This window comes from Ogataea parapolymorpha, chromosome VI (assembly GCF_000187245.1).
Source record: "Ogataea parapolymorpha DL-1 chromosome VI, whole genome shotgun sequence".
Lineage (NCBI taxonomy): Eukaryota > Fungi > Ascomycota > Pichiomycetes > Pichiales > Pichiaceae > Ogataea > Ogataea parapolymorpha.
In genome coordinates this window covers 1-24509 of record NC_027861.1, presented here as the reverse complement: position 1 = coordinate 24509, position 24509 = coordinate 1, and the positions used below count along the sequence as shown (strand labels likewise).

At 45.2% G+C, this 24509-nt stretch overlaps 13 protein-coding genes across 13 annotated transcripts; 6 read left to right on the top strand and 7 right to left on the bottom strand.

Moving 5' to 3' along the window:
- Nucleotides 1-2: 2 nt before the first annotated feature.
- On the bottom strand, nt 3-4898 carry HPODL_01105 (Protein kinase, phosphorylates the alpha-subunit of translation initiation factor eIF2 (Sui2p); the record flags this gene model as incomplete). Its single annotated transcript, XM_014077599.1, has 1 exon — nt 3-4898. One exon carries the CDS (start codon nt 4896-4898, stop codon nt 3-5), a length of 4896 nt encoding a protein of 1631 aa, XP_013933074.1.
- Nucleotides 4899-4961: 63 nt separating this feature from the next.
- Nucleotides 4962-6416, top strand: HPODL_01104 (ATP-dependent RNA helicase DBP5; the record flags this gene model as incomplete). Its single annotated transcript, XM_014077598.1, has 1 exon — nt 4962-6416. The coding sequence occupies one exon, from the start codon at nt 4962-4964 to the stop codon at nt 6414-6416; it is 1455 nt and encodes a 484-aa protein (XP_013933073.1).
- Nucleotides 6417-6457: 41 nt separating this feature from the next.
- HPODL_01103 (siderophore-iron transporter Str3) lies at nt 6458-8227 on the bottom strand (the record flags this gene model as incomplete). Its single annotated transcript, XM_014077597.1, has 1 exon — nt 6458-8227. The coding sequence occupies one exon, from the start codon at nt 8225-8227 to the stop codon at nt 6458-6460; it is 1770 nt and encodes a 589-aa protein (XP_013933072.1).
- A 191-nt stretch (nt 8228-8418) lies between these two features.
- HPODL_01102 (uncharacterized protein) lies at nt 8419-9291 on the bottom strand (the record flags this gene model as incomplete). The annotated part of the gene is made up of 1 exon (XM_014077596.1): nt 8419-9291. The coding sequence occupies one exon, from the start codon at nt 9289-9291 to the stop codon at nt 8419-8421; it is 873 nt and encodes a 290-aa protein (XP_013933071.1).
- An 810-nt stretch (nt 9292-10101) lies between these two features.
- Nucleotides 10102-11760, top strand: HPODL_01101 (Gly-Xaa carboxypeptidase; the record flags this gene model as incomplete). The annotated part of the gene is made up of 1 exon (XM_014077595.1): nt 10102-11760. One exon carries the CDS (start codon nt 10102-10104, stop codon nt 11758-11760), a length of 1659 nt encoding a protein of 552 aa, XP_013933070.1.
- A 45-nt stretch (nt 11761-11805) lies between these two features.
- On the bottom strand, nt 11806-13200 carry HPODL_01100 (uncharacterized protein; the record flags this gene model as incomplete). Its single annotated transcript, XM_014077594.1, has 1 exon — nt 11806-13200. The coding sequence occupies one exon, from the start codon at nt 13198-13200 to the stop codon at nt 11806-11808; it is 1395 nt and encodes a 464-aa protein (XP_013933069.1).
- Nucleotides 13201-13401: 201 nt separating this feature from the next.
- Nucleotides 13402-14478, bottom strand: HPODL_01099 (Aryl-alcohol dehydrogenase; the record flags this gene model as incomplete). The annotated part of the gene is made up of 1 exon (XM_014077593.1): nt 13402-14478. One exon carries the CDS (start codon nt 14476-14478, stop codon nt 13402-13404), a length of 1077 nt encoding a protein of 358 aa, XP_013933068.1.
- Nucleotides 14479-14941: 463 nt separating this feature from the next.
- On the top strand, nt 14942-16612 carry HPODL_01098 (uncharacterized protein; the record flags this gene model as incomplete). Its single annotated transcript, XM_014077592.1, has 2 exons — nt 14942-15105; nt 15139-16612. 2 exons carry the CDS (start codon nt 14942-14944, stop codon nt 16610-16612), a joined length of 1638 nt encoding a protein of 545 aa, XP_013933067.1.
- Nucleotides 16613-16627: 15 nt separating this feature from the next.
- On the bottom strand, nt 16628-17350 carry HPODL_01097 (uncharacterized protein; the record flags this gene model as incomplete). Its single annotated transcript, XM_014077591.1, has 1 exon — nt 16628-17350. One exon carries the CDS (start codon nt 17348-17350, stop codon nt 16628-16630), a length of 723 nt encoding a protein of 240 aa, XP_013933066.1.
- A 140-nt stretch (nt 17351-17490) lies between these two features.
- Nucleotides 17491-18825, bottom strand: HPODL_01096 (uncharacterized protein; the record flags this gene model as incomplete). Its single annotated transcript, XM_014077590.1, has 1 exon — nt 17491-18825. The coding sequence occupies one exon, from the start codon at nt 18823-18825 to the stop codon at nt 17491-17493; it is 1335 nt and encodes a 444-aa protein (XP_013933065.1).
- A 178-nt stretch (nt 18826-19003) lies between these two features.
- On the top strand, nt 19004-20569 carry HPODL_01095 (uncharacterized protein; the record flags this gene model as incomplete). Its single annotated transcript, XM_014077589.1, has 1 exon — nt 19004-20569. The coding sequence occupies one exon, from the start codon at nt 19004-19006 to the stop codon at nt 20567-20569; it is 1566 nt and encodes a 521-aa protein (XP_013933064.1).
- A 126-nt stretch (nt 20570-20695) lies between these two features.
- On the top strand, nt 20696-21628 carry HPODL_05275 (Protein GCY; the record flags this gene model as incomplete). The annotated part of the gene is made up of 1 exon (XM_014077588.1): nt 20696-21628. The coding sequence occupies one exon, from the start codon at nt 20696-20698 to the stop codon at nt 21626-21628; it is 933 nt and encodes a 310-aa protein (XP_013933063.1).
- A 398-nt stretch (nt 21629-22026) lies between these two features.
- HPODL_01094 (Phosphate permease PHO89) lies at nt 22027-23733 on the top strand (the record flags this gene model as incomplete). Its single annotated transcript, XM_014077587.1, has 1 exon — nt 22027-23733. One exon carries the CDS (start codon nt 22027-22029, stop codon nt 23731-23733), a length of 1707 nt encoding a protein of 568 aa, XP_013933062.1.
- Nucleotides 23734-24509: the final 776 nt, after the last annotated feature.

The following is a 24509-nucleotide window of genomic DNA, read 5'->3' as shown; positions in this document are numbered from 1 at the left end:
GTTTATTTTTGCAAGTCAACTATACAAACCTTGCCCGATTTCGGACCACCATACAAAATCGCCCATTTTGTCCCCTTGGATGCCTCCTTCGATAGTGCATTGTATATATTAGCCACAAACGAGCGGGGCGTCGAGCTGGAGACTCCGCCAACTTTCCGTTTCCATTCGTCTGGCTGGTTCAGCGACGTGATACTGATCATTGCAAGCACTTCGTCCCTCGCTTCAATGGTGAAGATAGGAGAACTTTCCAAGACTCGGATCAAAGACTCCGCGGACTCGGCCGCTTGATCCACAATCGCCCATTTCTCCTTCTTGTTATTTTTCTTGTTGGCTCCCGTTGCATTGTTAGGAACAACCACCACTCGTTGACGGTTATCTGCGAGTGCCTCGGCGTCCTGCAACACATCCTTGGTATCGACCTCAATCTCTTTTGGCTGTTCGCCTTTTAACAACGACACGAGATCGTGCAAGTCAACTTCAATATCAACTTTTGCTTCCAAATTCTTGAGTCGCAATGGTTTATATTTGTTGCTCTTTGAATTTCCCTTAAGTGTCTCCATATTTGTCTGAGCCTTCACCACAAGCAACCATTTCACATTCGATTCGACTGCCTGATTTACCATATCGTCGATGGTGACCGAATTGTTCACCAGGTCTGCGCTGATGTCGTTCGACCAGAGTACTTGCAACAGAAAAGGTGCAATTTCTTTCAGGATACCAGCAGAGAAAAATCCAATAAGAACGTCGCATTTCTTGGTCTGCCACACAACCTTCAGATTCTCCTTCTGAAACTTGCGCTTTGTGTCCTTACGGTTGTTGAACATGTCCTGATACCGTTTCATCGAGTTGAAAAGGAAATCCCAAGCCAAACGGAGCCCCACGGCTCTTGGGAGGTCACGTGGCGACTTGTTGCGAGCCAATGTGCTAATTAGTTCGTCGTAACGTCCGCCAGCGCATATGATGGATTTGAACTTGTCCTCGTATACTGCCGTAAACATGATTCCTCCTTTATAGAACGCAGAGTTATAGCCGCTAAATGGCCGAATTTCGATGTTGAGCTCCACATTGAACCATTCCAAGTAGTTCATGATCTTCGAGATATAATTCAAGGAACTGTCCACCTTCCCTAGATGCGGGCTATCCATCATAAGTTTGTGTAACTTTGACCTCACTTGTCCTATTGGGAGTCCGAAATCGAACTGCACAAGTTCGTTCAAGATTGTGGATGACATGTTGAGATCCTGCTTCAAGATAGCTTTCACCTCCTTGATAGTCTTTCCAAAACCAACTTCGGCAAGAATTCGGCTGACAATAACTCTCTGCGGTCTTTCTATGCCACAGTACTCCAGGATTGTATCTAGCAAGTTGCAATGGTTTAATATTATTTTCACGTTGCTCTGCTTCAGGAACGGCAAAATAGCTATGATTTCACTCATCACTTTAATGCACTCCGCATCATAGAACGGCAGCAGCTCTGCCGAATCATTCGGGCGAGAAACAATGTCAAAGTCAATTTCTTTGAACTTGCTTGGGCCAGATCCTTCATCTTTGTCTATCGAGCGATATACATCTTCAATCCTGAAAAATTTGTGAATTGACAGCGGCCTGCGTCCAAGAAGCCTTGCCATAGGAAGCGTTAAATCATATGGAAGCTGAAGAACTGATCCAGCCTTGTCCAGCACCTCGTAAACCTGGTACGTCGAATCATACAGAGGATTCTTAGGGAATAACAAAGCAGTATGGTCAACAAACTCAATGCCACCATGTCTCATGAATATCTTGGAGATTTCTTGAACTATTTTGGAGTGCAAGAGATAATCTGCTGTCCCGTACGATTTTTCAACGTCCCCAAACAAAAGGTCACGCACGTAACTATAAGGCTGGGAGAATAAAATGCTTCTAGCCTGATGGTGCCAAGAAGAAGAAGGATCAATCAGCGCATTTAAAGCTTCCTTCATTAGATCGTCCTGCTGTTCAACCCTGATCAGGCCGCTTTGAAGCAACTGTTTAGCCGACGGTCTTCTGTCAACGTTATGGTCGAGTAACATCTTTATGATTTTTTTCTCGGTTGCGAGACGTTCGTTATCAAAATCCTCCGGGAACACAATTTCGGGGGCTCTCAGATTACTGATCACAGTATATCGCTCCATAGATGTACCCAGCTGGTACACCATCTCAAAGAAAATAACACCCAAAGAATAAAGATCAACTTTCTCGTTGTATGCGCCAGAGCCATTCATGACTTCAACAGCGACGTACAGCCTTGTTCCAATGTCTGAAGTAAGATCTTCTCCACTTTCTGAGACATCTAAAACTTTCCTGCTTGTTGATGGAAGATAATGAACGTTCTTCGCAAGACCAAAGTCTCCAACCTTGACGTTTTGGTTTTCATCAATGAAAATATTCATCGGCTTCAAATCTCGATGAATAATACCCTGGGAATGGATATGGCTAAGGGCTTCAAGTATCTGGCGCATAATCCTCCAGTAGAAAACAGAGTCTTTGTACAAACCTTGGCGAATGAGATCAAATAGGGTACGATTTTCACAGTACTCCATCTGAATGAACAAAACGGATCTTTTTTTCGAGACAGGCAATCTTTGTGCTACTGTGTTGAGTTTCTCATCTTCACTTTCGGTTCCAAAAGTGAACGCTTTTTCTTCTTCAGGATCAGACTCCTCGTCCTCGCTAATGTTGAATTCCAATTCAGGATTCACAGAAGACGAAATAAAGTCGGTAAAGTTTTGGCTTCCCGTTCTCGTATACTCAGATGTGGCCTCCGCCTCGGTCTCTGACTCTTCTTCATCGTCTTCAGAGTCTGAAAATACAGCACCATAGCTCAAATCGTCCTCTAGCCAGGCTGCATAATACCGAACGACATACTGGTGGTTGAGTCTAGCCAGCAACATGACTTCGTTAAGAATTTTGGCCAGTTTATCTTCGGTGTGCCTGATTTTCTTTATTGCGTAGAACCTGCCATCTAACTTGTTTCGGACTTTGACAACCTCACCAAATCCCCCTTTGCCCAAGCTTCCCACCTCTTCAAAATCTTGGACGTATCTGGAGTACGATTTGAATTCATGAGCAGTAACACTGTTGAAAGAATCTCTTTTGGGTCTGTTTTTAGGGGCTGAAAGCAGCGGTGCATCTGATATGTCGGAAAATCCGTTGATTTGAGCAGAACTCCGCTTGTCAATAGAGTCCGATCCTATCGACAGTGCAGGCACTGTATTGAGATTGAGCCGCAGAAAACGACATGGTAGCAGCTCCAAAGGATCTGGACGCTTGCGGGTGCGAACATCAAATATAGCCTTGAGAAAATCGGCAATCGGCTCCTCCAACTCTGTATAGTTAGCTAAGAGGTCTGACGGACTTTCAAAATCATAGATCACATCAAAACCCAACCCAAGCTGGACGAAAACAACCCCCAGGTCCCAGACATCCGTTTTGCGCTGCGGTTTGTCAAATAGAGAAGACCCGTTCTTTTTCCGTTCGGGAGCTATCCATCCAGGAGCATCAAATGGTAGCACGTCGTCATACTGCCCCTGATTTGGGTAGCTTGACACCATGTTCAAAATGGTGTAACCATAGCATACGTTAGCAAGCTTGACCTGACTCTGCCCCATGGATGATGGACACACCTGAATAGCGTCCAAGTTGAGGCATTTGTGAATCATTCCTTGTTTGTGTAGGTACTCCAAACTTTCTAGGAGCTGGATTATCCACTCGCGGGCAGTATTGATATTGATAAATGATATTTTGCTCAAAAGATTGGCCAGCGTATCATTGTAGCTGGACAAGATGGCAATCTTCCAAACGTCAAATCTTTCCTCGTCCATAGACACCTTCTTGGAAACTTTTTTTGCGGCGGAATTCTGAAGCGAGACATCCCCACTAGATGTCATTTCGAATTTCTCAATGTTAAAAGCGTAGACGCGGTCAATGTTGTCATGCCGTAGATTCGTAACAGCCTGAAGCTCTTTTTCAAGGGAAAAGATCAATTTCTTGCCCTGGCTGGACCTCCAGAAAGGATTTGAGAGATCTATTTCTGTGAACAGGAACTGAAGCTTGTTCTTGCCTTTGGTAAGGTCCTGTATCAGACCGTACGCTGGAGAATCTTTGTGGATATGAGGCTTTACCAAATACTGCTGGCTGCAGTCTTTGAGTAATCCAATAGGTTCAATTGGCACAAAACCAGATACTGCTCGGAAATTAAGCTTGTAGTAGTCCAAATGGGTTTCGATTGTCTTGTCAAAAACAAATATTCGCTCGTCCGTGGAGCTATGCACGGCAGATTCCAAACTTAAAATGTTTTCTTTGAGCGTTGGCGAGGAAGTCTGCGCTTCGGATACGCTCTTATTGGATCTTCGTTTCAGCTCGCTGGCCACCATCTGGTCTAGTAATTCCTGCTCTTTTTCTCTCTCGAGTTCAATCTTATGTCGCTGTTCCTTCTCTTGCTGTTCCATGAGCTCTTTTTCCTTTTCAAGTCTACGGAGTCTTTCCTCTTCCAATGTGCCTGTTCTGGCTCTCGTCTGGAACTCGTTCAAATGGTCCAATATGCACGTCGTGACAGAGTAAACCATAGGACCGCCTTTCTCTTGTTTCATAATCTTATCGATTTCTGTGCGCAGAAACGAGAGCTGAGAGGAGAGGATATTCTGGGAGCGTCCAAAGGACACTAATGGAAGCGTCTGCGGGTATGTGGCTGTGAATTCAATCTTGAGCACTAGTGTCAATATGGGGTCGCTATTGGTATCCGAACGAAGCGTAATTTCGAATTTTGGACAGGGCTTTTGGCTCCAAGCGCTCTGCTGCGGCGTCTTGTCTTCAAGGTCGTCCGCATAGATGGCTTTGAGAACCTCGAGCTCCTCAATCTGTGTGTCATGGTACTCGTTCATAAGGTTATCAGCCTTACCCGGCACACAAATTTTTTCAACAGCAAAAAAATAAATAAACTAAATATGTCGTCAGACAAGATGGACGCAGCTTCATTGATCTCGAAATTGAACCTCAATAAAGATGAATCTAAGGACCAGAAGATTGAGAAAGTGGATGAAGTGAAGGAAGATACCAAAACTGAAACCGAAAAGGCAAAGAGTCTTACAGAGGAGGTCAAGGAGGACAAGCCAGGCAAGAAAGATAACGCAGAGAAACCTCAAAGTTCTCTCGTGGACTCGACCTACGAGGTGAAGGTGAAGCTTGCGGACCTGCAGGCTGATCCAAACTCGCCATTGTACTCTGTGAAGTCGTTTGAGGAGCTGGGATTGCGCGAAGAGCTTCTCAAAGGACTATATGCGATGAAGTTCTCCAAGCCTTCCAAGATTCAAGAAAAGGCGCTGCCCTTGCTCATCCAGAATCCTCCACGTAACATGATTGGCCAATCGCAGTCGGGTACAGGTAAAACAGCCGCATTCTCTCTTGCCATGCTCACCAGGGTGGATGAGAAGGATCCTATGGTCCAGGCGCTATGTTTGTCTCCTGCCAGAGAGCTGGCCAGACAAACGGAAGAAGTGGTTTCCCAGATGTGCAAGTACACAAATATCAAAGTCAAGCTTGTGGTTCCTGGTTCTTTGGAAAGAGACGAGGCAGTCAATGGGCAGGTGGTGATTGCTACCCCGGGTGTGATCTTAGATCTTTTGAGGAGACGTAAGATCAACTTCAGCCATCTGAAGATTTTCGTTCTAGATGAGGCAGACAACATGCTGGATAAACAGGGACTTGCCGATCAGTGTCTCCGGGTTAAGAAAAACATTCCACAATCAACTCAGCTGGTTCTTTTCTCGGCTACTTTCCCCGAGGAAGTTCGCAGATACGCTGAAAAGTTTGTTCCGAACGCAAATTCGTTAGAGTTGAAGCACGAGGAGCTTAATGTGGATGCCATCAAACAATTGTACATGGACTGCGACTCGGATCAGCACAAGTTTGAAGTTCTTTGTGAACTGTACGGTTTGTTGACCATTGCATCTTCCATCATATTTGTCCAAACGAAGGACACCGCCTCGAAGTTATATGCCAGAATGAAGCAGGAAGGCCATGCAGTTTCGATCCTGCATGGTGATTTACAGCCAGCTGAAAGAGACCGTTTGATCGACGACTTCAGAGAAGGCAGATCGAAGGTTTTGATCACCACCAACGTTCTAGCGAGAGGCATCGATATCCCTTCGGTTTCCATGGTGGTGAACTACGATATTCCTCTAGACAAATCAGGAAAGCCAGATCCGTCCACTTACCTGCATAGAATTGGAAGAACCGGCCGTTTCGGCCGTACTGGTGTGTCGATTTCCTTGATTCACGACAAGAAGTCTTATCAGGACCTGGAGGCTATCAGACAATATTTTGGCGGAATCGAGATGACCAGATTGCCGACCGATGACTGGGATGAAGTGGAAGAGATTGTGAAAAAGGTTGTTAAATGATAAAGCAGTGCATAAGTAATTAATTAATTAAGTCCCGTGACCTATCTAAGAGGATGTTTAACAAAGTCGAAGACGTAGTTGTACCATTTTTTGTTGTAGTCCTCCTTCTGTTCTCCTTCAACAGCGTTCAATCCGTCACCCAGGTAGAAGTTGGTTTGGAACAAGGTAACAATCCAGCAGACACAACTGATACCGAGAGCACCGCAGAAGAGCAGGTAGCAAACATCCTGGTAAGCTTTGATACATGCGATTCTGTCATCAGAGCCCCATGGGAGAGCATAGATAACGGTAACGGACTCGAAATATGAAAGGGCCCTGGTGGCATCACCAACATGCTCGGTAAGACGTTTAGGAAGGTTCGAAGCCCACACGGCAGCGACAATAGCCTGTCCGACACCAGCACCAATGCTGGTGTACAGAGAAAGAACAGAAATGGTGGAAGCCAGGTCAACGTGCGGAACGCAAGCTTGAGCAGCCAATTGGGTACCCATAGCATCACCACAGTCACCGATGGAGGTAAGAACCAAGGCGGCCACAATGACACCGAGAGAAGGGCCACTTTCCATCTTGGTGGAATGCACCATCAGTCCAAGACCAATCAATCGGATACTAGAGCCGAACACTTGGAACACCTTGTACCGACGGAAGTATCTGAATAAAAGGCCGTAGATGACACCAAAAGAGCACAAACCCATGGTCTCGGTGTTGTTCAGATAAGTCCAGTCTCTGTAGGAAAGATTCAGAACGACCAAGTCGTAAGAGCTAAAGTAAAGCAGCCAGAAGTAACCACCCATTTGATAGCAGAAATCGATGATGACGCAGCAGATGAAGGTTCTGTTCAAAAGAACGCGCTTAGGAAGCATTGGGTATGGTGCAATCCAGATCTCGTGGATAGTGTACATGATCAGGAAAATTCCTCCGACCACTTCCATGGCAATCATTGAAGGGTTGTGCCATCCGCCCTTGGCGTAAGAATAAAGCGAGCAAGGAAGAAGCAGGAGAGAGAAAGCGAAACCGAGAAGGATGAGCCCCAGAGCGTCAATCTCGATAAGAGCGTGCTTTATCTTGGACAAAGTGTCTTTGCTTTTCAGAACAGTTATTTGAGGGAGCTTGACATTGAACTTGAAAGTTCCATAGTTGATCTTGTGGTCCATCCAGAAAATCATACCAATTGCCGGAATCAATGCAGCAGGGGTAATAATAGCGAACATACCGTAACCCCATCTCCAGTTAGTAGTGGTGATGTTTTGGACGATGTAACCTGCCACCCAGGTGGTGCACAAATACGGAGTGGATAGAAGACCATTGACTGTGGCCCTCCACTTGAGAGGAGTCATGTCGGCGACCAAGATGCTGTTAAGCAGATCAATACCCGATTGTCCAATGGCAATGAAGACGGAGCCAATGACGTATGCAGAGATCGTAGGAGAGCATGCAGCAATGACAAATCCGATGACATACAAGACCAGAATAAACATGTAGGCGACGGCCCTGGAAGTCATATCGGAAATCTTGGCAATAAATGGCTTACAAACAGCTCCGATGATGGAGTTGGCGATACTCAAAGTGGAAAGCATCGAGTGACGGTTAAACTGAGAGGTGGCATATGGCTGGTAACTGTACGTGGTGGAACTATCTAGCGCATAGGTCCAGGAACACAGGTACAGGGACAGGATCAGCACCAAGATGTATCTCTTATCTAGAGTCTGCTTGACGGCCTCAATTCTGGCCACACCACGAGGCTTCTGTTCCTCGGTGTCATGCTCAAAAGTGTGGGAGTCAAGAGAAGGCTCTTTGAAATCCTGTGACATAATTCGTTTTTATTGATTTCAGAGATAATGTCACAGCTATTTATCTGCTCCCAAAAAGTAAAAGTTTTTTTAACTTTTTCTTATAGCCGACGCTTAGACCCGATCTTAAGAGCCGAGAGGCCAATAATACAGCTTGTCCGATAAAACATGGTTTGCATTGCATCGTGATGAATAAGAAGCAGAAAATTCTATTATAAGTCTGCGAAATTTTCTAGCACCCTTGACTTGACCGTCTGGAACCCGGGTGCGCCTTTTTGGTTCGAACAAAGATCAGACAATGCACTGACTCCTCCAATTTTGTTTTTTTCCATGAAAATCTCTATTGTTCTTACTGCCTCAAGCCTGCGCGCTGCAATCGGACCGCCGTCTAGGTCACGTGAAACTTCCTCAATTAAATTTGCAACACGCTTCAGTCGATTATAATAGGTAGTTTCGGTGGATTTCCAAGTCGGATATCTCTCAAGTATATCGCATACTGAAGGCTTTCCTTTGTCGGGGTCTCCAACATACCAGACTTCATAGAGCTCGCGCACTGTAAGACTTTTGTTCGACCTGGGTCCTCTTGGCAAACGGTAGTTTATTATTTCGCGAGGCAGGCTTTTCGGTGATGCAGGCTGCAGTCCATTATGCACTAGCGCATGATTGTTTCCATCTTGGTGGTATCTTGGATCTCTATTGGTCAAAGAGTGATCAATCAGAGCCCGAGGATTGTTAATTTCGTTTATGAATGCTGCTGCATTTTCTTCTGTTGAATGACCGTTTTCTTTTTGTAGTAAACAGTCCAATTCCCTTTGCACCCGTTTGATGTTCTCGCTCAAAGACGCCTCGATCTTCTGGTAGACAACATCTTCCAATTGTCTTTGGGAATTCTCTACCTCGTCGATCTGTTTTAGTAACTCATCGACAGTATTGCGGGCCGAAACACCTTCGAATGCCTTCGACAAAATCTGATCAAAAACGCTTTTGAGATCAGAGTCTAGTGAAGAAGGATCGGAAAGGTTTCCGAAAAGCATATGCTGCGGATTGCTCCTCAACTGTTCCTCGATATCAGCCCTAACGTCCATGAGAGGTGACTAAGACGCGATTCTTAATTTTCGATATTTCTTTTTAGCTCTCATAAACAACACGTCAGCTGATATCCGGCACGTGATGGCTAGAAAATGCGGGAAATGCACGCGGTACTATCTAGTGCACTAGATATTATTGTCATGGCTTTGGGCTGCGCGGGGTTCAGTGATGGGGCTGTAGCTATTTCACTGTGAATTGTAATCTAAGTAGCTCACGTTTGATTCTCTTAAGTGAGTAGGCTGTATGCCCGATGCTCCTCCTCATTTTTATTCTACGATGGTTACATTGAAGAAAGAATATCAGGTTCTCTTAATCAGCTAATATCAATTAATTAAGACTACTGTCAAATTTGCTCTCGTGTGGAGCGATACAACAATTTTTGCAAGATGTCCGATTTCCAATATTATAAATTAAGAATTCCTAAAATAGTTTTGCATGTTAAGTTCATGACATGAATATCAGAGACTTGCTGTGCTTGATTTGAGCAGACCTTACGAGGTGAGCTCGATTGCAAGATTAGTAGTGTGACCATTCATCTTTCGGATTTGTTCTCCGTGCGGATCACACTCATTTATTATTCCATGTCGGAGCAATAAGCGGTAAAGTACTTGTCGAAATACAGAGGCAATTGAATGAATGAAAAGCCTGCTCACTTTGTGCCGTGTACCGGGATTCAGTGCGTTTGCCTGCTACCACTTCATTACAAATTGCTCATTCTGCAGAGTTACCGAAAAAAGCTGAAGCGCGATAAATGAAATTGGTGTGCAGATGTAAATTAGATAACAATAACTATCCCAAAAGATATCATGCAGTACTTTGAGACAAGGATAGTTGGCTTCATAGTCGTCGGTCTTTTCATAGTCCTCTCGCTAGTTTGGAGTTTTTCTGAGGAGTCCAAGGCTGTAGTCGAATGCCCTGCAACAAAACCGCATCGGCCGTCCACTTATCATTCGCACAAAGCAACTCTTTCCAAAATATTGCACAGCGAAGACTTTAGAAATGCTTCTGTTGAAAAATTGCAGGCTGCCATCAGAACAAGGACTGAGGTTTATGATGACGATCCCATACTTGTTGAGGATGATTTTACGTACTGGTCAAAATTCGAAAAGTTTGAACAACTGCTCAAATCCACATTTCCTCTATTTTACAGCAAAACATCCCTTCACAAGGTCAATTACCATGGCTTGGTGTATATTTGGGAGGGCAGTGACTCGTCCTTGAAGCCTCTGGTTTTAATGGCTCACCAGGATACAGTGCCCGTCTCTAATTTGACTCTCAGCCAATGGAAACACGATCCTTTTAGTGGTGACTACGATGGAGAAAACGTTTACGGTAGGGGCATTGCAGACTGCAAAGACCAACTTATTGGATTATTAGAAGCTGCAGAAGAGCTGATCAGTAACGAGTTCTCGCCAAGAAGGACCATTATCTATTCCTTTGGATTTGATGAAGAAGTTGGAGGCCCGAGAAACAAAAATGCCGAATGGCTCGAACAGAAATTTGGCAAAGACTCCATGTATGCGGTTCTGGATGAAGGAGGAGTTAATCTAGACACCATTCAAGGAGTCAAAATGTCTGTTCCAGGAACGGCAGAGAAAGGCTATATGGACTTGAAAATCATCCTAGAAACCCCAGGAGGGCATTCGTCAATTCCGCCTAGACATACTTCAATTGGGATTATGGGCGAAATGATTGTGGAGCTGGAAAAATCGGAGTTTCCAACGTATTTCACCAAACATAATCCTGCGTTCTGGGAATATGTCTGCGTTGCAGAGCACTCGCCCGAGATGCCTTCATCCGTTAAGAAAAGTATTCTGAGTGCGGGTCACGATCAGAAGGCCAACGAGATTGCAAGAAATTACATAGATGTGGACCTCGGCAAGGGATTTGTCGTCAAGTCAACAAGGGCCATTGACATCATAACCGGAGGAGTCAAGGCAAACGCTCTTCCTGAATATGTGGAACTCACTATGAACGTGCGGATTGCCATGGAGGAGACTGTAGACACTGTGGTTGATAGAATTATAGCTACAATTGAGCCAGTTGTTGACAAATATCATCTTGGCCTTGCATCTGATTTTAATGGGCGTCAGGAACTCAAGCCTAGCAGGCCAGCCGGAAACTGTCTCCTTAAGGTAGTTCAGGCATTTCCTCCTGCTCCGCTGACGCCCACTCAGGGCAACCATTGGGACATATTTTCCGGAACGATCCACCACGTCTATGAAGATCTTGTGGCTCCGGACTCAACGGGCCTCATTGTTGCTCCGGGTATAGGTTCTGGAAACACTGACACTAAGTATTACTGGAACCTCACAAAACATATCTACAGATACAGGCCAGGTTTGTTGCCGGGTGTCTACTCTAAGGAGCATGGAATCAATGAGTATATTCCAATGGACTCTCATCTGCACTTGATTGTATTTTATTATGAGTATATCCTGAGTGTCGACGAGACGGACGATTGAAAATTCGTTAAAGCCAAATCAGGAAATTCTAAAGATACATATTTTTTAGCCGCAGTAATTCACTAACACTTCTGCGTCTTTTCCAATCATTGATTCAATATAGCCGACAAAGTCACGGAGTGGAATCATGTCGGTTTCCACGAGAGGACCTGTGGTTGTCAGTATTCTTCCCATGTAAAGAGCTCTGAGATACCATTCACCATCATTTAGTCCTTCGTAGAGCTCAAACACAACCTCCGATCCCATTCCTGGCCATCTGAGATAATCAACTTGGAGAAATCCAAGGATTCGTGCAATGGAACCATCATGGGCTACGTTGTGAGAGTACTTGAGACTCGATCTCCCGTTGGCTTTTTCAAGAAGACGGTGCTTTAGCTCATTGAAGTATGCTCCGTAGCTGGTTGCCGCATATAGAGTCGAGTTCTCATGAATCCGAAACTTGTAGTTGTACTCAAAATCTCCTAGACGAAATATCTGTTCGGCTTGGTGCTGTGTCATACAGAGCGAAGAATTCCCGGAGTTACAAGCAAGATCGTACCCATGACACAATCTGAATGCAGTATTGTCAAAATAATGATCAAAAGATTGATGCCAATCCTTTGAATTTGGATCAACACCAGATATGTCGTCTAACTCATCGTATAGGTCTGCGGCCTTAGCCAGATGTCTCTGCCATTCACTCGAGGAGGTGATCTCTGATGCTATGGCATCCGCAATTTCGCACGAATAAGTTGGCTCGAGTGCGTCAAAGCCATCAGCTTCCACCTTCACTTCAATCCCCTTTTCGTGAGGATACATGGCCTTAACCACTGCACTAACAACGTGGGAGGTAATGACATTATTAGTCACACGAAATCTTACTTGCTTGGGGTCATATCGTGCTGGAAGAAATTCTAGTAATTCGCCGTATACCCCATAAAGGTCAAGCCCGTGCTGGTATGAGTCCTCTAAACCAGCAGAAGAGATCTCAGGAAATTGGCAAGTGCCATTGTAGCCGTTGTGGATAAAATTAAAAGGGTTATACCGATTTTGGTAGTTGGCCCAGGAGATCTTCATCGTGTTGTTGATCTGAGCTGGAGTTTTGAATTCGGAGTAATAGTTGTTCACAGCGTCATCACAATGGAGCACCAGAGTTTCTACAGGGAAGCAATTCTGTGCGTAGGGCGTTCTTTTGTGATGGCGATGGATAACCTCGACAAACTGCAACTTGTACTCCGACTGGTCCACCTGTGAATAGGTATCCTTCCTTACGTGAGGCATGTTGCAAAAATTATACTCTCCGTACCTGCTACTTGGGACAAAAGATGAATTGTATATTCCGTGGTTAGTGCCTCTTGAGGAGTTGAAAACTTGGTCCAAATCCGAGAATTCGTTTTGGATAGGCGCATGGTGAACTATTTGAGCAAAGTCAACCGCTGCTAGGGCTGCAAATAAAAGCATATGAGACAACAAGTTTTTGTGTGCTATTTATGCGACTGGAAGTAAACACGTGCTTCCGAGGCAGAATCTCAAAACTGAGAAAATTGATCTACTTGAAATTCATTCAGTATTTCATTCAAGATTGAGTACGCACGTTCCTTGGCCCAACTTGTATGATTGCTACATCACCGAAATCTTAAGACAATCCCAAGTTTTTGCTACCTAGTGGTACAAAGCTGGCAGTTTTCTCACGCCGTAGGCTTCCTCTAGGTATCGAACCTCTTCCTCAGAAAGTTTGAGGCTAATAGCAGCCAATGCATCGTCCAGTCTCTCAGGCTTGTTAATTCCCAATATTGGGTGTTGTCCTTTAGCCAGGATCCATGCTGTCGCAACGGTAGCCATGGAAACTTTGTGCCTAGCAGCAAGAGCTTCCACTCTGTTGATAACTTCCTTATCATTTTCGGTCAGTTCACCAAGACCAATAAAGGAAAGAAACCGAGAGTTCGAGGAGCGAACTGTAGTATCATGCGCCTTGGCAGCGGGCCTGGCTAAAACACCCCCCGCCAGCGGGGACCAAGGGATGAGACCAACACCTGTTTCATTGCAATAAGCAATCAGCTCGTCCTCCTCGTCCCTGTAGAGAAGAGAATAGTAGCTCTGCATCGAGACAAATTTTGTCCAGCCGTACTTCTCAGCAATATTTTGGAGCCGGATAAATTGGTATGCTCTCATGGACGAGGCACCAATGTATAAAGCCTTGCCAGACTTGACAACATCGTGCAAAGCCTCCATGGTCTCTTTGGCTGGAGTAGTTCTGTCGTACCTGTGAATTTGCAGCAAGTCGACATAGGTTCCAAGTCTTTCAATGCTCTTGTCAACGGCATCAAAAATTGCCTTTCTCGAGAGTCCGACACGGTTGATATAGTTGACACCCTCTTCTGAACCATTTGTAGGATTGGCACCAGGCTCCTCGCTCACCGGGAAGTAGCACTTGGTGAAAATCACAATAGTTCTTCTGTCAATGTTGTACTTCTTCAAGAATTTGCCAACCAAGATCTCAGAATAGCCATTGGAGTAGTTTCCTGCAGTGTCAAAGGTTCTGATGCCACTGTCGTAGGCTTTTTTCATGATTTCAAACACCTGATCTTCATCTTCAACGATGAAATCAGACCAGCTCTTTTTGCCGAAAGACATGCACCCAAGAATCACTCTGGAAATCTTGAGACCAGAGTCTCCCAGATTGGTGTAGAGCTGGAATGGCGCATGCTCCCATTTAAAGGACTTCTCTAGGAAAGACATAGTATGGAGATTGAAGTGTAGGAAGTAGGATTTCCATTTTTAACCTTGGCTTGAAAGTATGGCTTCTACAAATGATATAACACGTGTTTCCCAAGGAGAGTATATTATTCATGTCATCTGAGTCATTTAAATGGTCGAAGTAACCTGCCTTAGTGACCAGGTTTTAGCTAGTTGACCTGGGGACCCGTCTATGGTCCTTCTTAACCAGCGCTATCCCAGAGTTTGGCATCAGATCCTAGCATATTACAGATTATTTACACCTCGCACCAGATTCTTCTCCGAGTTCGCTACTGCCACACCTAGTTTTGTTATCACGTGCGGATTTTTTGTCGGATGTTCTCTTTTTGGAAGGAGTCTGGCCTATCAATAAGGTCGGAAGATTTAGCCCTACTTAAGTAAATGTTGGGATCTTATCAGAAAAAATTAAATTCATAAACGAACCTTCGGCTTTAGCGAAATCTTTATGTTCAACGCCTTCACTGTTAACGACCTCGCTCTTGTGGACCAAAAGCCAGCAAACTCTGCTGGCAAGACCCTGGCCGAGTTCCAGACTCTTCTGAACGACACCAACTCCACGGGACGTCCGATCCGTTCGCGAAGTGGATGCGGAGAATGTCGCAGACGCAAGTAAGTAGTAATTTTTCGACCAACTAACCACAGAAAACGCTGTGATGAAACCAAGCCAGTCTGCAGACTGTGCAAGAGACTGGGTATTGAGTGTGTATGGCGTCAACCTGGTACAGAGCGCAAGAATGCGAAACGACGCCAGTCCCAGGCCATCAAGGTTCGGTTAAGTTCTGTCGAGGAAACATCTGGAGTATCGACCACTCATACCCTTATTGACACACTTAGGACAAATCTTCAAACTTCGTTCGACTATGAACCACAAATGAACGTTTTCTCGCTGCCCTTTATTCGTCATCTTAGTGAAACAGAGAGCCGGTATCTAGATTATTACATCAACTATGTCTCATCGACCCTTTCTCTTCTGCCTCAGGAAACAAATTATCTTTTGAGTCTTTACATTCCTCTAGCAGTTCACAACAAAGCCATTATGAGCGGACTTATTGGTTGGTCTGGGCTTTTCTTGGCAGGCACCAAGTCGGAGGAAACTCCGATGAAATATATCCAAAACGCTGTGGATCTTTGCGACAAAACCCTCAAGTCAGACGAGTTGACAATATCCGACAAGTTGGAACTTGTGTGTGTGTTTTTCATCCTTTGTGCTGCAGAAATTTGTGTCGGCGATGTTAAGAACTGGTACGATATCTTTGGCAGGCTGCACAAATTCATTTTGGACGAGTGCAACGGCAATTTAAAGACCCTATTGGGACTACTGGGTGATACAGAGGGGGCCAAATGGTTGCTGTCCAATTTTCTCTACCATGATGTCCTCAGCAGTTCTAGCCACGAGGAAGGCACTTTGTTCCCTATTGATCAGTACTGCGAGGCATTGGACATAATTCCAGGCACCACGCAATTGATGGACTCGGGTACCGTCTGTGATCCATTGCAAGGATGCGTCCGTCCAATGTACGTTTTGCTTGGCCAGATAATCAATACCAAGAACAAGTTGGACAAGATGCAGGAGGATTTGAATGCTATTGAGGATCGTGACTCCTATAAACAGAAAAAATTCGAGTTCTTAACAGCGCTGGAGATGGACTTCGAAGAGCTGGAAACTCGAATCAAAAATACTAATCCACACACTCCCTCGTTGCTACTACTGAAGGATGACAAAGAGCTCGAAGACCATCTTACGTTGTTCGAGACCTACAAATTAAGTTTGAGGATCTATCTTCGCTACATGGTACGGAAGACCCCTCCAGCAGTGCCAGAAATCCAGCTAATGCTCCAAGAGCTCACGCTCTGCATGGACGTGATAATGGATACGAATGTCCAATCTGGCTTATGTTTCGCGCTCATGGTGGCTGGAATGTCGTGCGTCGATCCAGTGGATCGTGACCAAATGGAAGCCAGATTACGATCATTTTGTTCCAAATTTCCCGTTAAAAATTTTGAGCTCGTTTTGATTCTGATCCGCAAGGCATGGGAACTCAACGAGGACGGCGCACACTGTGTTAACTGGTTCGACATTTCTGAAAGTATGGGATGGTACTTATCATTAGCCTAATTATAATTAATTAATCTATTTCAAGCTCTTGTATTTAGCAATGACTTTTTCTGCCAGATCAACAAGACCCGTGGCCAGGATGTCCGGAGTACCGAAGATTTCTGTACAAGGATCGTACTCATGGACACTGCTCCATGCTGTGATAAAGCCAGCCTGTTTTGCGGCGCACGAATCCCACATATGTGCGGCGGCAAAAAACGCATTCTCTGCACTCGAAGGAATTTTCTTGGCAATAAACTCGTAGACTTCCTTTTCAGGCTTTCCCGCACCGATCGAGTCGCAAGAGATCAAATTCTCCGACGGCATCTCAACTCCGGAGCGCTTGAAATATCCAGCCACTCTCTCGTGAGAGGCATCGGTCAGACACCAGATAGTGAACCCATTATCTCTAAGCATCTGGAACATTTGCTTGAGTTCTGGACGTCCTTCCAACTTGAACCATTCACCGTAGATGAACTCTAGATCGTCATCTGTAGCATAAGACCTTGGATCCTTCACACCAGCAAAAAACAATGATCTATAGAAAGTGCTCTTAAACACTTTTTGGAATGGTTGGTATTGCCCGCACTGAGAAAGGTACGAGTAATCTCTTTCGCAACCTGCTAGCCAGAAAAAGAAAAACAACCGGGGATCGATTCCCGATTTTTTGAACCGCTCACCCATACGGGTTTCGATACCCTCGATGACTTTCTCATACGAGATACACGTTCCCACAATATCGAAGATTATGTCTGGCATTTTTTGGTTTGTAAAGCACGGAAATTCCATGAGCTTTATACCGCAAGATAAGACGCCTTTGAAAACAGGACTACGAGAAATTAGTGTCGGAGAAAAAATCATTTTTGATTTTCGCGACAAGGTCGCCAATAAGATAATACTTAGAGTCTAGCCACTGGAGTGCCCAGAGAGGCCAGAATTTCGTTTCTGGTCTTAGTCATTCTTTCTTGAGAGATCTTGAAAGCCGCAGGGACTTCTAATTCCTTTCCCATGATATTACTGGCTAAAGCTTTAGCCGATAACAAGACCCGCGGCATCCCATGTCCGTGGAACCCCGCAATAATGAATTTGTTGGATTCGTGCGGCATCTCACCAACATATGGGAAAGAATCGTCAGTATAACCAAGGATACCACTCCAGACGTGATCGGTCTCCGTTTCCGTAAACTTCCAGTCGTGGAAATGTTTCATATAGTCGTCAAAATACTCTTTGGTTCCGGGGATTAGAGTACTATCATCGACAACGTTGTAGAAGACGTTCTTGAAAGGGAATATGTGCTTTTTAGCACCACCAACAACAACAGTCCCATCGGCACGGTTGATTAAGTAGTCCTGATCTGCACCATCATACCTAATACCATATGTATGAGACAGATGGGAAGGACGGACCTTTGGAGTGATGTGGCTGCAAATGCCCTTGATAGGAACGATTTTGTTCAGAAATCTCGGTTCCACCGAGGCGGTGTATGCGTTAGTGGCAATGACCAGCTTTTTAGCCAAAATGGTTCCTCTGGCTGTCTTCACCAGCCATTTATCCTCGAACTTTTCACTTCCCAGGACTGGTGTATTAGTCTGCAGATTGAGCCCTTTCTGCATACACTTTCTGAGCAATGAGGTCACAAGCTTATATGGCCAAAGTTGACCAGCAGTGAATGTGACGCAAACCTCAGAGTCCAGCACGTGACTAATAGTTTTTGCATTTTCTCCAACGTGTAATTGAACATCGTGTTTGCAGGTAATGTAAGGATTTTTTGTAAACTGCTGGTAATTTTCCAGAGCAGCATTAACAGCAGAGGAAGTCAAATGAACATCACAGGACCGACCAAAAACAAAGTCACAGTCAATTTTTTCCCTCTCTATGAGTTCTTTCATTGCAGCCAAGTGAGCAAACTCAAAATTAGCGATCTCTGCCGCTCCTTTTTCTCCAAACTTCTTAGTCCAGGACTTTTGCGAATAGTAGAGGCTGGGTTTCAGGTGACCACCATTACGTGCGGTAGCTCCGCTACAGACATCACGGGCTTCTAGCATGACAATCGTGCCATCAAAGCCCTCTTCCATCAAAAAGTGTGCGGTTGTAGTACCTGCATAACCAGAACCAACAATCACGATGTCTGCTTCGGCCGGTAGCTCTGCAGTTGACCTGTGGTCATGAAAGTCAACTTCAGCTGTTAGCCAAAACGACTTTGTAGGGTTGGGAACGGGGAGGTAGTCAGTCATAGTGAACGAAGAAAATTAAAAGTGTAATTTCTTCTTTTCTTATCTAATTCATTGCCCGACCAATGCATAATCTTGTGCGTCCTGATTATAGAGGTGCATGGCGGCAAAAAATTGATAAGGCCTGATTAAGATTTCCGCCAACCTATATATTACCCTGGATCAGAAGGAAAGTGGTCTCATGTTTGAAAAGGCACCAGAAGCTGAAAAAGAATACGACGACTCCAAGGGCGTTTCTACTCACGACATCCACGTCCAATCGGTACTATCTCCTCAGGACGACCAGGAAATCAAAGATCAAGCTTTCGAGCTTCTCAAAGATAACATCGATGAGGAACTGGATGCCGAGGAAGATAGAGCTGTGAGACGTAAACTTGACTGGAGATTCCTTCCATTGCTGACCCTTATCTATGGTCTTAACTATGTGGACAAGGCATCCCTTTCTTGGGCAGTCATGTTGAATTTCAGGGAGGACACTAAGCTGAAAGGAAATGAGTATTCATGGGTGTCTTCCATTTTCTACTTTGGATACCTGGGAGCTGAGTACCCAGCCAATATCCTCGTCCACAAATTTTCTGTTCCCAAAATTCTTACAGGAGTTTGTGTCTCCTGGGGTATTTTGATGCTGGCTCATATCGGAGCGAAAAACTACGCTGGAATTTTAGTTATCAGATTCTTACTGGGAATCAGTGAGACTCCAGTGTCGGCCGCAATGATCAAGTATGTGGGATGCTGGTGGAAAAAGTCAGAACAGCCAATGAGGTACTTATGTTTTAACTCTGGACAAGGTGGGTTGTACATTGTTTTCAGTCTTGTCTCCTATGGTCTGGGACACGCTGGTGGAAACTTGTCACCATGGAAGTATATCTACATTGTTCTGGCATTTGTTTCCTTCAGTTTGGGAGGACTAGTTTGGTTTTTCTTACCAGCTTTGCCCCAGAATGCAAAATTCTTGAATGAGCACGAGAAAATGGTCGCCGCCAAAAGAGTCTCAAAGAACATGACAGGAATCAAGACTGTTGTCTGGAGAAATTACCAAATTCTTCATGCCTTAAAGGATCCAAAGACATATCTGCTGACCCTGTATATGTTCTTTTCCATGATCCCTAACGGTGGTCTTACCAACTTCAACACACTCGTGTTGGAATCTTTTGATTTCGACAAGTACACCACGCTTCTAGTGAACCTCCCATGGTCGTGTTTCTCTGCTGGTCAGATGTGGGTGTGGGTTTTAATCGGTCGCAAGTTCAAGAACCTAAGAATTGCCGGTCTGATCATTCCGATGTGCATTGCAATCACCGGATTGTCCATCGTGTACGCGACCGAGGATGGTGGAGCAAATAAGTGGGGAAGAGTGTTTGCTTACTGGATGATTAACTCTTGTTCAGCAACTTATCCATTTGCAATGACCCTGACGGGACAACTTATTAGTGGCCACACCAAGCAATCCTTTACTAACGCGCTGGTCCTGATTACTTTCGCTTTGGGTAATATTGTCGGTCCGTTTGCATTCAAAGCTAGTGACGCTCCAAGATACACACACGCTCTGGCTACTATCATTGGTACCTTTGCAGCCTGTATTGCGATCGGAGCAGTTCTCGGAGTTTACATCTTCTATGAAAATAGGAGAAGGAACAAACTCTACGGAAACCCCGCCGAGGATGAAGACCTGCAGCTTCAAGGAGAAATCGCCGGTCTCAAGGATAAGACAGATCTGGAAAACAAGCACTTCAGATTTGTTTACTAATCTTGGAACCCGTTAGCCTATCCGACCGAAATTGTAAATTTGTACCGCAAAATAGTTAGGTCCGGTTCACTACTATTATTATTTTAATTTAAACAGTTGAGGAGTACTTCTCTTATCTTAATTTTCATGACCTCCGTACTATTGACTTTGAACACGGGAGCCCTGATGCCAGCCATCGGGCTCGGTACTTGGTCGCCTAACGATAGAACTCAAATTCGCGAATGCGTCGAATACGCTATCCTGGAAGCCGGCTACAGACACATCGACACGGCCTACCTGTATGGATGCGAAGATCAGGTTGGAGAGGCGGTCAGAAATGCCATTGCCACGGGAAAAGTGACCCGTGAGGAATTGTTCATCACGACAAAAGTCTGGCCTACGTTTCATAAACACATGGAACATGGCTTGGATTTGTCGCTCAAGGTCTCGGGCCTGGATTATTTCGACTTGGTGCTGGTGCATTGGCCAATTCCTATTAAGTGCGACAGTGACGATGGAAAGCCCTTCCGGCCAACAAATGAGGACGGCTATATCCCGAGGGATACGTCCAGCGACCACATCACGATGTATCAACAATTGGAGAAGTGCTTGGAGAATGGTAAAGCTAAAGCTATTGGAGTTTCAAACTACTCGATTCCGAAACTGGAAAGCTTGCTGAAAGAGTGCAAATACGTCCCAGCAGTGAACCAATGCGAACTTCATCCACTTCTTCCACGTCGCGATCTTTGCGATTTCTGCACTTCCAAAGGTATAGTCATGACCTCGTACTTTCCTTTTGGCGGTGATGGGGCTCCAATTTTGAAAAATGAGGCTATTGCAGAAATTGCTAAAAAGTACTCAGTCAGTTCGAGTACAATTTTATTGAGCTACCACGTCAACTTGGGCGTGTCTGTTGTTCCCAAATCGTTTAAGCCGCACAGAATCAAGTTGAATGGGAAGATTGTCTACCTCCAGAAGGATGACCTGGAGAAGCTCATAGACATTGGCAGAGAAAAGCCCCACAAGTTTAACAACATTAATTTTGATGTTGATTTGGAGTTCGGTAAGGAGGATTGGTAATACTTTTCACGAGTAATGAAATAGTACCATTTTTACCCAATTTTTGTTGGCACACAAAAACTTTTTTTCTGTTTTAATTTCTTGGCATCTTCAGCCACAAAGTTTGCCAAGAAAGCAGTAATAGAGCACATGGTCTCTACAATTCTCGATTGTATTTTGCCCTCTACGCTAATATTGAACTAGCAAGATGTACCAAAGCGAGAAGTATGATTCTGCCAAGCTGTGAAACTGCTCTTTTTAACCAGCTTTAAACTATATTTCTTTGATCAAAACGACATATCTTAACCGAATGTCCTCGGTAGTTAATAAAAGTTAATTAGGAACGTGGGCTGCCAAGAAGTCAGCTCAGCCGATAATCGCTAAGTATAAATTACCGTCAAATCGTTCAGTAGATCTTCATGACAGACGCTGCCTTACCTGAGTTCAACTACATATTTGCAATCGCTGTGCTGTTTGCATTCTTGGATGCTTTCAACATCGGTGCAAACGATGTTGCCAACTCCTTCTCGTCATCTGTGTCCTCACGTGCCCTAACATACTGGCAAGCAATGATCCTTGCCGCTATTATGGAGTTCCTGGGAGCTGTTTTGGCAGGATCAAGGGTCTCAGACACGATCAGAAGCAAAATCATTGATGTGCAGTCGTTTGAAAACGACCCGTCGGTGCTGATGCTTACCATGGCATGCGCGCTAGTTGGCTCCTCGATTTGGTTGTCAATTGCAACATCTATCGGTATGCCTGTTTCGACTACCCATTCCATTGTGGGAGCAGTGATTGGAGCAGGAATTGCTGCTAACGGTAGCGACCATGTCGAATGGGGCTGGGATGGATTCTCTCAAATTGTTGCCTCGTGGTTCATTGCTCCTGCTATCACCGGCGCTCTTTCTGCAACTATCTTCCTGATCACTAAATACTGTATCCTCGAAAGGAAAAACAGTATTGCAAAAGCATTGTTTTTTGCTCCCGTGATTGTGTTCATCTGCTTTTCCATCTTGACAATGCTTGTTGTGTGGAAGGGAGCACCAAACCTGAAGCTGAACGACCTTTCAACTGGTGCAACCGTCGGCTCGATTTTTGGAGTCGGTGCAGTTGCGACGCTCCTTTACCTTCTTTTCTTCCACCCATATTTCACTAGGAAGTTGGTTCACGAAGACTGGACGCTCAAGTTCTATCATGTTCTTGCTGGACCAACATACTACTTCAAATCAACGAAGAATATTCCACCGAAGCCTGACAACGTGGAACTTGTGATTGACTATTACCGTGGAAGAAGGAACGAAACCCCAGTTACCTTATCGGACGATGAAAAACATGCCGGCGAGAGCTCTCCACTAGTTGAGTCTCAGTCTAGCAACATTGATACCTCTCCACAATCCCCAGATGACATTGGATATTTCGACTATGTGACACCAGCAGAAAGAAAGCTTTGGCGAAGCATGATTCTCAAGCCTAAGCACTGGATCAAACTCTTGTGGTTATTAGTGACTCACGGCTGGAGACAAGATGTTATCAGCAACCAGGCAAATGCGGGCGGAGTTCTTGGACACGGAGTTCAAGATATGTACAGCAAGTCGAAGTTTTACGACACAAAGACGGAGCATGTGTTTTCTTTGTTGCAGGCCTTTACCGCATGCACAATGTCTTTTGCACACGGGTCCAATGATATTTCCAATGCTGCGGGCCCCTTGTCATCTGTCTATAACATTTGGAAGACGAACACGGTTGGCAGCAAGAGCGAGGTGCCAATTTGGGTTCTTTGTTTCACTGCTGGATCGCTTGTCCTTGGATGCTGGATGTTTGCGTACAAGCTGATGTCAAATCTAGGAAATAAGATGATCTTGCAATCTCCGGCAAGAGGTTTTGCAATTGAGTTGGGAGCCGCCTGCACTGTTGTGATGGCTACAAGACTTGGAATCCCTGTTTCCACCACCCAGTGCGCAGTTGGTGGAACGATCTTTGTGGGTTTGTGCAACATGGATGTTCGTGGTTGCAATTGGAAAATGGTTCTATGGTGCTATCTTGGGTGGTTTGTCACGCTACCCGTTGCAGGTCTCATTGCGGGACTCATCAACGGAATTATTTTGAATGCTCCTCGATGGAGCTGAATGCATTACGTAAATAGTGTCTTTGGATTATGGAATTAATAATCAATTTATCTAATTGCAAACTTTAACCAGAACTACATGTCATTGGGACCCCAGGCTAACTACACCGACCCCTGCCGTGTATAGGATTAAGCATAATTTTACAAACATGGCTTGAGACATGAAGTCGTAAGAGCGGGCCACGTGATAAGAATTATGGTAACCCCCTGCCCACCCGGGCGGGTTGGTGCCGGCGGGGTTGGTGTTTCCACCGGGCGACAAAACGCGGAGTGATATGCGGGTGTGTTTCGCGGCGGGTCTGCGCGGCGGGCCTGTGCCTGGCGGGTCCCCTGGCGTGTGCGCCCCATACAAACGGCGGGTGGTTTTGCTGGGAGTACGACCGGCGGGTATAGCGGGTGTCGCAGACCGGCGGGTCGGCCGGCGTGTGGGCCCATACAAAAAGGTGGTGGTGTTTACATGGCGGGTTTCTATTGTTCGGCGGTGGTGTTTACATGAAAAAAAGCTGGTGCCCCAGTGGCGGGTCAGACAGCGAAAACGTGGTGTCCTAGTGGCGGGTCAGTCCCCAAAAAGGTGGTGTCCTAGTGGCGGGTTTGCATGGCGGGTGTCATATCTCGACAAGCAGGGCACTGAAAGTGGATGCAGAGACATGTCTGTAGAGCATGTGGAGTGGAGTAGATAGAGCAGACAGAAATATTAGGTTAGTGGGGCACAAGCAGCAAGAAGGTGGTATTTACTGGCGGGTCAGCAAAAAGGTGGTATCCTAGTGGCGGGTCAGA